Raw genomic sequence first — 16,118 nt, forward strand, 5'->3', positions numbered from 1 at the left:
AAAAGCCCAACGTCAATGATGGCCGATTAGCCAGACTTCTGCTTATGATATTTATATCATTTATTTTTTATTTTTTTATTGAACTTAAGCCCGGCGACAAAGGCCATCAGCTGTTGTAGGGGTAAGGTTGGTACTGTTGGTGGTTTTTACGATTGTTAGGGTTGTCACGGTAGGTAGCAAACACGTGCATGTGTGGCAAGGTTTTTAACTACTGTGAACCGGGGTGGTCACCCATCCGGGAGCTAGTAGCTGTGGCCGTTACTTACTCCCAGTCGCATTCCGCGACTGGTAGCAGCCAACGCGCCACGCCAAGCCACATTTGTATCATATTATAATGTCAAAACAGAAGTCGATGGGAATAATTATATTATACCGCTACGCTATAAACGCTACATGCATTATTATATTACTGATATTATTATGTTCAATTTGCAGTGGCCTTTTGTCGGAAAATGTATTTTTTAGTGTGTATACAATAAGTAGAATAATAATAATTATTATTAAATGAAAAACTCTGATTTTCAGATTTTTGTGTTATTACTTTTTTTTTCATCAGTTTCTATATCACATGCAGAGATTGCCTTTAGACCATTACCATTATTATTATTTATTAGATCACTTTGTCTTATTAAAAACATTTGTTTTGGGTGATGTTCTAAAAAGTTATAAGTCAACAGCGTCTGATTTTATCTCTTCTGCTCGAGTAACAACCAATAGCAAACGTTTATAAACAAAATACAATTCAAATTTCCACTGAGAATCTCAAAATTCTTGTTTGAAGACCTCTTCAAAATGGGAATTCAAAAAAATCCTTTCATAGTGGGCTTCTACATCATAAAAAGAAACTATTGACCAATTGTCATACTTATACCATTCAGCGGTTCCGGTTAAGTGATGATGACTCAGTCAATCAGGACGAGTTCTTTCCGTAGTACCTATAATATATTATAGTATGACTTTACTCGTTCTCTCATTTTTTCTGTCGTTATTATAATTTGATTGTTTTTGTTTGAAATAATTGTAAAATATGCGTGATACAATAGGTTTTATTATTATATTTAAATCATATTAAAAAATGAAAAAACACGCGCTTCATCTCTCGAGGAGTCATCGACTAAAATGTGAAATACTCGGTTTGTATTTCGAAATCGCCGCCGTGGCATCCTAAAAGTCACAGTTGATCGTTTCGGCACTACGAGACTTTCGTTACGGAATTTGAATAGGTACATCATATTATTATTGAGGTACAATAGTAATCGACAGTAATTATTGTTATATTATTGTCTATAAAACATATATATACGTTCGTTTATATCGTCGTTGTTGTGTGCGACTGCACGTATAACGCGAGTACAAAATAATAATAACAGTATTTAGATATAAGTACGCGATTGTTTGTCTTTGGTGCGTCATCTACGACTCTACCATCCCGGTGGTCTACGCCTTATTATATAGGTAGGTATCTTTATATAGGTACGTCCGTTTTATAGATCAAAACAAAACGCATGTTCCTATGACGTGTAATATAATATCGCGTTAGAAAATAATATTATTTTCGTTGGTCGCAGAGCAAACGTATCCGCGAGTCCTTTATAATCTAACAATAATTATTATTCTCGTGCAGTCCATTCGAATGCTGTAGACTCATTCATGCCACGACTGTTGTACTTGACTTTCGCGGTGTAAACACACACTCTCTCTCTCTCTCTCTCTCTCTCTCTCTCTCTCTTGCACACACATACACTCTCGTTTCGATTACTTTTGCGTTACACCCGGGATCACGTCGGCGGTCGTCTCGTCAATGCGCATAATATTATAATACGGCTCAAACGTTTCTCGATCTAAAAATAAGTTTATACATTTATAATTACGTCGAAAAAATATTTGGTCACGCGCGTACCGCAGTACATAATATGATATTAGTGTTACGATATATCATGTCACACATACCGTCTATTATATTTTGGACTGTTTCGACTACACGATATTATGATGTGCTTTGTAATTGCGCTAATCAAAAGTTGTTTTTGAAAAGCGGTTTCGCGTGTAAAAGTTTTGTTTGACTTTACAAGGCACGCTCATTCAAAGCGCACTTCATGTCGTTTCCGTATTTCATAAATCGTTAATACTGCGTTTTAGTTATATTAAATATTAGCTACCGTAAATTGAAAATGCAGGTATCTAGGTGAAAAAAAAAATAACGAAATCCACCTAATAACAGATAAGCTGTTATCTACAAACTACGTTGCAGCCGTTTTAGTAACTATAAATGTGTGCCTGGTCCTACGGTAGCTGCTGTAATAACGTCTTCTAGACAAAACAGTGTTGTTATAATTACCATCGCATCATTACAACAATACCGACTATTTAATATCATACATAAAATAATATCTTATAATAGTATAATATAATATGTATTAAAATTATAGTCATTATTTGTACGCGAGCATATTAAAACCAAAATATGAAAACAAAAATATCATCTATATGATCATAGAGGTTTCTGTGGGATTCGAAGGGCGGGCTGCTGTTTCCCAGCTAAGATTTGTGACATGCATGAGCTGTATTTAAATAAACCTCGTGGACTGGATTTTAGAAATGATTTGTCCTAAAAATAAACTATCCATCTCCGTAGCTCTAGAAGCGCCCATGACTATATAATGAAGAGTATGACCATTGCAAACAACTGTTAATCGAAATTTGACAAAGTATGGAAACACCTTTGAAATATGTAAATAAATATAATACGATGAAACGTATATTACCTATAAGGAATCTCGAGGAGAGCAACAAAAAAAAAAAACTGTATCATAGGTAATTTCGTTTAATAATATAATTCGATAAATTTGGTTCTAATTTGGTTTGGTCCTCAAAAATAATTCGTTGAACAGAAAACTTTTTGAAGTTCATTGTGTTCGATTTTCACTGTAGAAGTACAAAAGTAATGCTTGTATCGATATATTGGCCTAACTCTATATTTTATTACCTACTTACACGAGTAAACGAAAAAGAATAACTATAATAATAATAATAATAGTATGATATAATACATAATATTTTCTACTATATAGTGTAGAGTTAGACTCAAGCTGAGTAGTTTTCCCGTTTTCCTAATAATTGTACGTACTTATTATTATTACTATGATTGTGAATCCCAATGATAAGACAACGAACACTATTCCATTGAGACACGTTTAAAAAAAGAAAGCTATTTTGGTCGACATGAGCTCTTTTATTTTTTCCACCTTTTTTTTTTTATTGAAGTAGACTCTTCACAATTAATAAGACCCCTTAGAAAGACAAAAAGTAGTTGTCAGAGAAATTATTTTTTTCTTAATTTACAAATATTATAATATTTAAAATATACAAATATTTGAATACCTAGTACCTCCTAATTGGATCCTACTTGCAAACGTTAAAATGAATCTGGGTTATTTTATATTAGTCAGCTCTTTATATATTTATTGTCTGTGATAAAAACATTAAAAAAAAGGAAATATTCTTTTTTTTAATAATAAACATTATTTTATGACGAACAAATTCGTTTCTTTTACTGAACGAAAAAGAATAAATTAGTCACATTTCCACAAGTGATGAACGAAAAAAGGGGAAAAATGTATTTTTTAAAGTAAATTTCCAAACATTGTGTGAGGTAGAAGTCCACGGCTCCACGCGGTAAGTCCGTTACGGTAAAGAAAAAATCGCATAAATATTTAACACGTGCAAAGGTTGTACGTATATATAGCAGGAAGCCAAAATAAGGCCACGCAATACAAATTTCGTCCTTATACATGTAGGTATATGTTAAAATCGCAAATGGTTGTTTTGGAGCTACGTCAGGTGAAAGAAAAAAAACAATAACAGGATAGAAACCCATTTCGTCGATCTATATAATATATTTTTTTTGGCATCCTTAGTATTTGCTATGTGTACCCGGCGATGGCCACTCACAGGTGCAGGTAACGCAATATATTTATAGGAAGAGTTTAATAATAACAATGCCTTTGGGATGTGGATGGTTTCAAGAGAAAAATATTGAAATATGTTTTTTTGGATATTTTAAAACGAGAATTTTATTTCCTATTTAAGTTTATACGTTTATTTATGTTGAGTCAAAATATGAATTATGCTTAATCTGCGTGAAAGATTTAGTTAATTAACAAAATAGCGTAGTATTAAGTATTCTGATCTGTATTATACTGAGAATAGGAGCCCTTAAAAATGGTTGTACAAAAATAAGAAAAATTACTCTATTATTCTGTATTCATCTATTATTTATAAAACGTCTTGAACCATTTTTATAAATTAAAAAATGATTCAAGACATTGAATGGATTAATATCCATCAATACAATTTGAAATGCACCATAGCCCCCCCTCCATCTCTACCCACTATCATGGACCTATTAATTTCAAAATACAGAGTAAAAAACATATTCAAAAACTACTTGTTTGAATTTTGATTTGAATGCGTCAAAAAGTTCAGAAAATGGATTACTGTATGAAACGAGAGAGGTTTTCTCGTTTGAAAAACAGAAGTTTAGACCTAAATCGAACGCTCCTATATAGACCTTAAGTAGTAAATCAAGAATTAATAAAATAATATGATCTTGAAGCATATTATTTGAAAATTCCGAAAATCATATTATAATTAACTGCACTATCGAAGGAAAAGTGGAAAATATTTTCGTAAAATGTTACGCATATTATTATTACATATACCTATATGATATAGGTACTGTGCAGCTTATAATTTATACTATGTATATTACGCTATTCGAAAATCTATCGAAAAGCGCATCAATAATAATTATTGTACGCATTATTTAGATTTTAGGCACATAAATATACGTTAAAATATTATGTTACGTGTACGCCAAAAACCGTCAGTCGAGTCGATCGTTATCCGACCGATTTCGTGAATGTCCGGTAAAACAGGCACACACGATATACCATGATATTAGGATGATTTGTCGTCGGGGGCGGGCGAACGGTCGCTCGCTTATCTGCGGGCGGTGCGTGACAAATCGCCCGGGACCAATTTCATAGTAATAATAATAATAAATAATTAAAATTATTATTATTAATCTACATGTGTTTCGTTATAACATATATATATGGTTTCGTAGGAACTCATCTAGTATCAGCTAAATATTATGCTATTGTTTTTCATTGAAGGTCCGTCCGCTGCTTGAAAATAATAATATTTTCTGTTACCGAGGTATAATAATAATATAATATATCAAGGGTGGATAGCCTAGTCGCGAGTCGCAAAGTATAATATTATAGTTACTGAAAAAAACATGTGAGAACTAAGTGGAAGAAAAAAAGTTTTCAATATTATCACAGTAAATAAAATGTGTAGAATGTGAAACAACGTAAAACAGCGTATGAAATTGACGGATTGAATTTTGTATAAGATAATTTTATTTTCACAATAGGTATAATACTACCGAGTGTGAAGAATAAGGAGTTACTAGACACGATAAAAGAAAAACGACATTTATCGAAAAGTATTCAAACCAGAAGAGTTATCATCTTATGATGATAGAACACGTCAGGATAATATGAGAGCCTATTAAAGACAATAATTGAAGGTTGTGTTGAAAGACACGTTGAAAGAGGAAGACCAAGGGAAGAATACATGACCCAAATATTGAAAGCTACGAATAAATTAAATCAAAAAAACCTAGAAGAATTGTTTGCGAAATGGAAGCATGGGAATAGCTACAACAAACAAATCTAGTTGTACAGATTTAACAGAATTAAAAACAAAAAATTATAAGCCCATTATTATATTAGTAAAAATGTTTTGGATCTTCCGAACTGCGGTTTACCCACCCCTGATATTATATATTAAGTTGTTAAAATATGTCTTGTATTAAATACACTGCAGCTGACAAGACTGTTATTAGTTATTACCACAGATTCTCAATCTCGAAACGATTGATATAAGTAATTTGAAATTTATTATTGGGAATTTTTTTTTATTTCTGTTTTTAATCAGGTGCATTATTCTACAAACAAATTACATTAACAATCTGTATTATGACTTTCATTATTTTGTTTTATTTTTTTGTCCTATTTCGGTAAAACCATACATTCTTTGGTTTACTAAAAATTGCGTAAGAATCGTTTTATACATACATTTTAAAATTAAATAATAATAGTTGGATGATATATTTATCCGATACTCTTAACGATGAGCATTAATATAAAAACAATTAAAAGAATAAACAATTAAAACTTTTAAACTTTTTAAACGGTTAAGCTTCAACGTTTTGCCTTGTATTACGTACCGTTGCCAAACAATTCTATTCCACAGACATTTTTGCATTGTTGTAATATGTAATTTTTCACCTGTTGAAATGTGCAACGGGTTTTGTTTCCTGAGATTAATAGTTGCATCGCTATACAATAGTAGTAGATACATGGTAAATACCAAATGTTCATATTACGGTAAATTATAGGTACCTATAACAATTTTAAAATATCAAGTTTTAACAGTGTTATATTTTTAAAATTTATTTTATTTACAATAAAAAAATGTTTGTCATCTTAGTGCTATATATTCTATGTGCTAGTGGCACTGAAAATTGTTATAGTCGAGGTCAACAATAGTTTTATGGGAATGTTTGATTAGATATTTCAGAGATCAACAACATAAAGACAATAGAACTAATACAAAATTCGTAACTAACCGTACGTTTTGTTTAGTTAAAACTGTATATTATAGCCAATTTATCTTGTAAGCAATTTTGTTTTAACTATATTCCATAACCCATAATATATTATCCATTAGTCAGATAGAGTAGAGATTTTTCAAGCATATTCTATTCAATACATGATTATATGAATAGAAACAATCTAACAAATGTCGGATCTGCCCATAGTTTGCCCTAATTTATTGCCACGATTACGAATATCAATTTTTTTTATAAAATGGTTTTATGTCTTGCATAGTTGTATGTGTGTATATATATATGCGTGTATGATATACGTGTTTTATTTCATTCTTATTATTACTAAAATGCTTTATTAATTAGTAAACAGTTTCAATTTTTCAGTTGGAACTTTTTCTTCAGGAATGTAATATCATAATGATATTTATGAATATAGTTTATGGACCTATGGTATAATCTAAGAAAAATATAACCCTTAATACATTAAAAGAAGCTAAATAACGAGAGTAGGAATGCTTTCAATTGGTAAAAGATTAAACGAGATCAGAAAAAAATGAATTGTGCTATTCCAAAACGTTTAAAATATTTAAATAAAATATGTATTATCTGATTGCTATGTAGAGCATTAGAGTTATAGTGTTATAACTCATATCATGACCTATGTGATTGCAAATACTTACCTACTACTTACGTGGTAAGAACTCACGTGTATCTATATTCTATACCTTAGTGAAAATCAAATTGATAAACAATTATACACACGAATGACGTTGTATGCATTTGATAACAATTTAATAAAATAACATTTTTTACGGTTTTAAATACTTTGAAATTTATCAAACACTAATATGAATGCAAAATGATATTGGCCCATAGTTAACTATCTCCACGACAAGTAGAACATACCTTACCCAAAAACAATTCGGGCACGAATGTTTTCCAGCGGATCTACACAGGTTTGTCCTGAGTCACCAGCGTCTACAAGAAGAGTGACGCACATCACACGGTTTTCGAAATGTGCTCTTGGCATACCCTAAGAAGATATGTAGCAATGCCGATTTAAACCAGTTTAGAACAAGAGGGTACTGTGGGGCTAAAGCAGATATGAAAAGAAAACTAGACAATCATCCACAATGGTGAAAAAAAAATACATGGAGCAAAGACGGCCACCATGCCAATCTTCAGAACTAAGACATGTTGGGAGCCAAAGGAGAATCAGAAGGGTTAGAGCCCCTCAGATATTGTTATAATATGTTTGTATAAAATGCGTGTCTGTTATCAATTAACGATTGTGTTGGTTGATGGAAGGAAGTATAAGCGTTAGTGACGCTTATGAACCCTTAGTAACGGTTCAGAAAAAAAATCCGTATGAAATTAGTCCTCAGTTAGTTCAACAATATTACACATTAGCGTTTATACATTCTGACCATCAGCTATGTATAGTTCTCGTTGTCGAATACACTACCCACCTAAACTGTGACAATAATTGGAAAACGACAGTCATCAGGACCAGGGCGAACTCGAGTCCTGGCGATGCATTCGCACGACCGTCGACGGTGCTCAATTGATTATCGGCAGTGATCACTTGGTCAATCCATTCTCTGTAGTTTTTGATTACCAAGAAACGCACTTGATCGGTACTTCCGGTTTCGGAGGCCTGCTCCGTAGTCCGATATGTGTGACTGACTATGCCGTATTGAAATCCATCGCAGATTAACGGATCTCCCGTGACGTCTAGAAATTGATGATTCATAGTTCCGCAAATAAATTCGTGCCAAGTCTTGTTGACGGTCGTCTGAATTTCCAAACTGCCGGGTATACAACAATAAATTTACCACGATTAAATTCGGCCTGCTATGTTGTTTAATAAACAAATAATAGGTACGCTAGACCGCCTACAAACATATATTATAAAGGTACATGTTTTTAACCCATATGAATTGGCCATTGAGTACATCTCTGCGATGGGTTGGAATATGTTAAAAATGGTGTATAATATAAAAATTTAATCTATAATATTTGGAAAACTGTATTTCATTAAAATAGTATTATACTCTTCGGACTCCATAACGAACAGATATTTAAAAACGTCTGGCAGTTTTTATTGTGAGTTTATACACTATTTATGCGTCAGTATACGCCCGCGATTCGCATCTAATAATAAATAATAATATGCATAGGGCATAGGAATGATAACCCGACAAGTAATTTGGGCCTGAATTTGATATTGAACGAAGCTCATAACGGATATCAACGATTATCCAATTAAAACAGTACCATATTTTTTGCACTATAGGATTTTACAACAAACAGAAAAATAAAGTCCTGTGGTTTTTATCGAGAGTTATGTCATGATGATTCGCCCGCGATTCGCTTGATATCAATTCATAATAATAACATGACCTATGTACTCACTCCAATGATTCCTGACAAGCTTTGGGCCCGTACTTGACATTGACTTGGACGTAATGATAGGGTGTCAGTCGTCTGCTCGCCGACACCACCGCGCAGGCCAGCTCCTTTGCAGTCTTGTTGTAGTCACCGTCAGTCCGTCTGATGACAATATCCGGCAGCTGTGCGTATCTGGTCACGTTTAACGGTTCAAGTAACTTAGAAGATAAACATGATTTTATTAATAGTATATCGGGATCAATAACAAGTGCTAAGAAGCAGACTTACGACTACGATGCTAATGTCCGCGGCCAGCGTGTACGAGTTGAAGTCCGGATGTATATACACGAGGCTTGCAATCGTGCGTTGTCGATGGTATGTCGTAACGGTCACCTGCAGCGAAACACAAAAATATAAATATAAAAAAATTACCAAAAAAACGGGGTTTCGAATGGAAAGTTATATGTATTGACATAACCTAACCTAACCTTGATACTGGCGGACGACAGCCTATATGACGTGGTCTGACATTCTAATAAGCTACGAAGCAAAATTAACTACAAAAAATCGAAACACCAAAACTATTGTGTGTCTAGGATTTAGGTTTAAAATTAAAGTTTTAAGTTTAAGTACCAATTGCAAAATATTTGAAGTAGAGAATATTTTCGAGATAATGCTCTATTATTCTTTAAATAAAATATAATCCAATGAAGATTTACCTATTATTATAACTCATAATATTATGATCACAAATTTGATTTTTTGTTTTTGAATTTTCCTATTATGTTCATTGGCTTGGTTATGAAGTCGACATTTTCCCCTTATGCTAATCGTGTTCATATTTAAAATCATTAAGACAGCCATGAAGGCGTAGTGCCTAATTCAATCTGTATTTCATTGATACTAATTTCGTTTTTGTCGAATTCCTTTACGTCGACTACATACATTTTGGGTAGAACCATATTATATATTAAATGTGGTGGCTTAATAAGTAATAGGTACTTCTATAATATGTGGTAGGTACTGTAATTTACCCCTAAAGTCTACAGTTGATGGTTTCTGGTCACCTGACGTGTATTATAGTGGTATACGGTTCATACCATGATTTCAGTCATCCTTGTCGTGCAGTAAGCGGTCGTGAGCACGTGCCGAGGTGATACAAGAGTACCGCCGCACACCGGTTCATCGGGCATGCCTTCCAAGTACACCAGATACGGATAGTTGCCTTCTAGGTGGTCGGTACAGGTGACTTTTGGTAATGCCTCCGAAGTTGTGGTGGTTGTAAGCCGTGGCCGCGTGGGGCGAAGGCTCGTCGCCGTCGTCTTCTCATCAACGTCTATCTGCTTTGAGTCACCAACGTGGTGTGCCATAATCTCGGCGATCCATGCAGCGTTCCTGTTGACAAACAGGTGTCTACCCTGAATGGCTGGATCACCGCACTCGGTCGCCTCCGTCGCTGGAGACGCGCCTGTCCCATCATACCCGTAGCTGAATATTCCATACTGATGCCGACCACCGAAGCACACCAGTGGATCGGCTTGGTCACATGGTAATCGTTTGGCTGTCGGACCTACAGTCTCGGCACATAGGAAATCCGCCCAAGTGAATCCGATCACGTACTTAAGACCGGGGCTGAAACGGCGTGGGAAACGTCATCCTGTATCATCCACTCTCATTGTTTATTACAACACGTGAATTACAAATTATTTAAGTTTGTTTATTTGGTCCAAAATTCTAAGTTTGTTGTGCAATAAACAAGTAGAATACAGAGTGACGTATTGTGGTCGTCGTTTACGGTATGCATTAAACAAATAAGAAGAGTTTACATTAGAATAAATAATATAGAAATGGACAGGTGACCAAGTGAAGTGTATTTTAAAACATAAGTACTAAAATACCTGAGATATTCTGAAGACATTGGCCAGGGGAAACCGCGGGGGTACCTGTAGTTTCTAGAGTCTAGGAGTCACCTAGGATTTGTCTTTAATTATTTTATCCAGAGCACTTGCATATGCAGTAAAGGAATCCCAGATGAAGCTACTTTTTTCAAAGATAGGACACATAAGACGTATGTGACACAGAACCTTGGGTGATTTAAAGAATGTCCTAGAACTAAGCAACCACTCTACTGAACTTACCTCGGAGAATGCGAGATTTGGATATAGAAGAGATACACTGATAGAGATTAAAGCAATAGGCCAAAAAACTGGAATTTTTCGTAATAGAACATCTTTAAATTGTGAACTTCGTGGTCATCATCTTAAACGACTTAAACTAGTATAGATCGTCTATTCACTTTTTTCCACACGTGTTTTTATTGTAATAAATTGAGGGTTGTTAGTACTCAATATAAACAATATAAGTCGTCTAGCTTGTTCTGGTCGGAGAATTTTAGATTTACAGACTACAGTATACAGGATCGGTCGGAAGTTGCGGTAAATCTACAGTTTATCTAGCTCACTTAGATTTAGGAATCCGGCAAGCGGTAGGACCGTACTTGACACGGACCGGCACCTTGTAACCGCGTTCATGGGGTGCACCGATCCCTACAACTACGCAACTCAGTTCGACGTCGCTTTTCAACGTTTTAGACGACAAACTGACGAAACGCTCAACTTGTTTGAATGGTTTCTTGAGCTGTTATAAGTGTCATACCATTATATTAAATTTTTTTATGAATTTAGTGTTAAACTTGGTGATAAACCAATACAATAAGAATGATCTTTTACACGGATCGTTAATCAAGCCCTCACCTTTATCAGCGATAAGTCGAACTTCCGTGTGGCTTTGTCGTATGACGGATGGGTGTAAACAACCGAGGCCCGGTGGTACTTGACAGAGTTAGTGGGTGTCTTCCAATATGCCTGTCGGAAGAAAGACGATCGTAGTCGGAAATGCACATATCCTTTTGCGAGAAAACGCGTGGACATAATATAATGGAATTGTTGGTATGACGGGGGTGGGTGTAGGGTTTATCACCGTTGTAGTTTCAGTAGCACTTAACATACTCACCTACGTATGACCTAAGTGAGACACTATCATTCGGTCTCGAAGAAATGTTATTTTCAAACAGTTGTTTTGTGGTTCAATGTCTTAATAATACACAAAAACTATATACAATATACATGGTAATGAAAAAGTACGTTTATCTCCTTAATATTTTCTTTAATTATTCAAAATCAGATTTTTAAGATTTTTAAATAATACTCTGTAATACACTTAGTGATACAAAAATCTATTTTATTCAAATGATGATCCCTCTTGTTTTCTGCGCGAATTCATACTGACCGAACAATGCTACTGGAACTATTAGTTGGCGGTTCACCCTGTACCCGGATAAGGTTCAAAACTTTATGGATATAAGGTGACTTGTCATAGATATTTCGAAATCAGTAAGACAGCAACAACAAAAAATACTGACATAATAGTTTGCATACTTTGTACAGACGTACAAACAAAAAAATAAAGAAAAAAATTAGAAAAAATAAGGAATAAATCAAATTGTGATAAATAAAAAAACTGTGACCTCAATGGATTTGGTGGATTTATTTGGAAAATAAAGAAACAAACATGTTATTATTTTAGTGTAGTATATTATACAAGCTATTCGGCTGAGAGCATTTACGGAATAAAGACGAGATAACTGTTTATTAATTAGATTAGTCGAATATGCCAAGCAATTCAAACTCGTACAATAGGTCTTAGTATCTTAGTAGGTATACCTAAAATGTTTCACAACACCTACAATGTTTCTATACATTACACATATTACATAATGGTTCACTAAGCATCCTCACCCCATTTCATCCTTGAATAATGTATTTATTTAAAATTTAAATTATGACTATTGAACTTTTAAGTATACTTGAAGGATCAAATTTTTTATAACATTTGGACTTGTTATACAATTTGAAGATTGTATCCGGTAGGGATCGTGCTTGGTGAATCATCCTGTAAAATATTATACCGTTGTACTCGATAAAACAATAAAGTATGGTCGTGTCTGTTTCATCTATAACCATAAGGTTATTCATGGAAAATATTATCATTTGTCACTTTTATCGTCGCGTACGAGTAGTGTAGTCACTTCCGGACTCTCCTTGATCATGGCTGTCAGACGCGATGTACAATATGCCGACGATAGAACCAAAACCGGAGATAAAAGGGTTCCTGTGCAGATGGTGGTCTGCTGGTTCGTGTGGTCGAATTTTCCGCCCATGGTCAGTCCCACTAAATACGGATATTGGGTGGAGATCTCCGACAGGAAAGAGGACGCGATGGACGTCCTGCCGCCACCGGTTTCGACGGACTGTTGCGATTCTAATTCGGCGGCAGCGGCTACAACAACGAGGACGACGATAAGGGAGAAGAGTTGCATAAGCTTTACTGCCGCGTCAAAGTTCCCGAACATAATACAAGAAATCGATCACAGTCGATTCGTTTAAAATTATTCTCGTCTGCATAATATTACAGTCAAAACAACACGAAGTATTAGTAAAATATTATTAAAAATAACAGCTATATTATTATTATCACTAGAATGATCGTTATAATGTTATTGTATATTCGAATCTTGCATGACACAGTATTGCCGAGCAACAGCAGAAACAAAATCAGACGATTATTTGATTAATGTGATAAAATTATATTTTTCTCTTTTATGATTTGTTTTCTAAGGTTTATCTCACGTTCTGCAGACTACATAGCCAAATATTTCGATGCAGTGATTTTTTTTTCTGCGATTTTTTTTTTTTTGATCAAAGTTGTTTGGACAAAAAAAAATGTTTGGAATGTTGCTTTCAGCACATTGATTTATCTGTTATCTATAATATCTATATGATAAGTGGTGATAACCCGGTTTTTTGAAGAAGTAATCTTTCGATTTTCTCAACAGTTTTGCTAAACGTATTAAGAAATTCGACAGTGACTGTCGGAACGTTTCAAAACGAATATCTTCAACCATGAGGGTTTGTCCTGGGACCGTTAAGAGTCATTTTTAGATACATTCTTATATTACAGATTTCAAGCTGCAACTCGAGTAGTCTATAAAAAATCCGTCAAATATTCATCTATATGATATCACAAATTAATTATGATATACTCACCTCGTTAACCGGGTAACAACGATATTGCCTAGTCTAGACACCAGTGGGTTTGTAGTCAAAATGGACATATTTCAATCTAAAATGGAATCGAAAATTATTATTAAATTGATATGAGTATTATCATTCGTCATCGATAGACATGCAGTGTACCCAAACATATACATAGGTATATAACTATATAATATTAATAATAATGCTATTTTAGGTATTTGAATATGTATTGATTATGGTCAAACAGTATATAGTATGATATACATATGTGTTATCACTTATCAGAGGAAGAAGATTTCTGTAGTTAACTGATCTAAGCATATATTATCATGTAATTGGCGTGCGATCCGCCGCTTAGATCTCAAATCTATTGTATATAGGTATGTTGGTAGAATTGACATTTTAATAATATTAAAATTACGTTTGAATATCTCCGTGGAGCAGAAACACTCTGTATATAATTTAAGCACATGTATTATATAAACCAACACCGCTGCGACGTAATCCGCGTACACTTTGCGTATCTTATAATACATCGTTATCATTTTCGTCGTGGAAAACATTTTAATTTTAATTAAATTAACAACGACACCGTGCAGAGATAATAATTTGCGTATGTATAGTGTCGTAAACTGCAGTAAAAACTATAATCGCACCGCCGCAGAGTCGACACGCGTGTATAATATTATATATTTTTATCTTTCGCGGTTGTACCCGAGCGAGTTTAATTACAAAAAAAAAAACAATGCAAAATGCACAACAGTCATCTAACTGCAGTATACGCCAGTAAATAAATAATGTATAAATATTTGCTCATTATTGATTTGCCAGTAGGTATATAATATTTGGTTTCATCACGATCTATAACTTTATTATATTGTACAGGGTGATCCATATCCATTTTACGCAAAGGGCACTTATTACTAGAGACAACACCAACGTTTTTGAGTATTGGAAAAATGTGTTTTTAATTTTTCTTTAATTCCTAGAACAAAGCTTAATTTGTATTGGAGTGCGTTAATGTATTAATATCAAATTTTGGACTACTATAGCTTATGATTTATAAGACGTGTTTAAAATTTATATGGGTGTAATGATGGTGCCGGTCGGGTATCCCTCAAAATGTTGGTCCAACTAAGCATTGAACTACATTAAAAACGCATTTATGCTCTGGAAAATGAATTAATATATTTTATTGTAGTCAGAAAATAAAAAAATTAAAAATGATAGCGATATATAGTAAAATATATTGGTTTACTACTTAAAATTATGTAAAATAAATATTTTCAAAAACTGCAGGGTTTTCTAATGTGATGAGCGTCTTACGACAAATGAATAATCTCGCATAAGTAATATTTGTTGACCATGCAGCTGCAGTTAACTCGTATTCGACTTGACGTGTACTTGCGACGAGAACGAAACTCGACACTCTCTAAAATATGGTAATCTCCGAAAAGAGAAGAATTTCGAAAACCGCAGCTTTCCCGGGGTTGAATTTTTATTCTCTACAACTACTTTATACGCACGCCAATGCAGAACCGCATATTTGATTGGCGGTGCAGGCAGAGGATGTTCGGTAAATCGCCTCGTGTAGCGCCCCCGGGAATTTTTTTTTATGCACTCATTCTTCAAATTATACATTTTACAAACTAATATCAAATATATAGCAGCGTCGAATAAAATAAAAACGAATGTAACAATAACTGTTCAAAACGAAAATTCGAGAACTTTATTGCGGGCGGGGGCACCCAGCTGCTCTTCACGGTATATCCGGGTGTGCTGTAGTATTGTATAGTTGTATAGGTACTAAAAAATTGTAATTTCACCCATCCCCCGTTTTGGTCGAGCTTCAATAATACGCGCCACCGACTCGTATACCGCGGTACCACCACCGAAGCACTACCGAAAATGTGTGTGTGTGTGTGTGTGTGTGTGTGTGTGTGTGTGTG

The 16,118-nt window shown here is 34.2% G+C and overlaps 1 protein-coding gene and 1 long non-coding RNA gene across 2 annotated transcripts in view; both read right to left on the bottom strand.

Annotated features, from left to right (window-relative positions):
* Nucleotides 1-6,176: 6,176 nt before the first annotated feature.
* On the bottom strand, nucleotides 6,177-13,564 carry LOC111026384 (transmembrane protease serine 9-like). The gene is made up of 8 exons (XM_022304466.1): nucleotides 13,146-13,564; nucleotides 11,827-11,937; nucleotides 11,535-11,710; nucleotides 10,174-10,705; nucleotides 9,362-9,466; nucleotides 9,098-9,291; nucleotides 8,152-8,490; nucleotides 6,177-6,473 (listed from the first exon to the last, which is right to left on the bottom strand). Exons 1-8 carry the CDS (start codon nucleotides 13,482-13,484, stop codon nucleotides 6,464-6,466), a joined length of 1,806 nt encoding a protein of 601 aa, XP_022160158.1. The 5' UTR covers nucleotides 13,485-13,564; the 3' UTR covers nucleotides 6,177-6,463.
* A 536-nt stretch (nucleotides 13,565-14,100) lies between these two features.
* The window catches only part of LOC111026521, a 10,608-nt gene continuing 8,590 nt past the window's right edge, over nucleotides 14,101-16,118 (bottom strand). The window contains exon 3 of the long non-coding RNA XR_002603709.1: nucleotides 14,101-14,254. This is a non-coding gene — a long non-coding RNA (uncharacterized LOC111026521). The remainder of the gene's footprint in view (nucleotides 14,255-16,118) is intronic.

The sequence above is a fragment of the Myzus persicae genome, unplaced genomic scaffold, assembly GCF_001856785.1.
Source record: "Myzus persicae strain clone G006 unplaced genomic scaffold, MPER_G0061.0, whole genome shotgun sequence".
In the NCBI taxonomy this organism is placed as follows: domain Eukaryota; kingdom Metazoa; phylum Arthropoda; class Insecta; order Hemiptera; family Aphididae; genus Myzus; species Myzus persicae.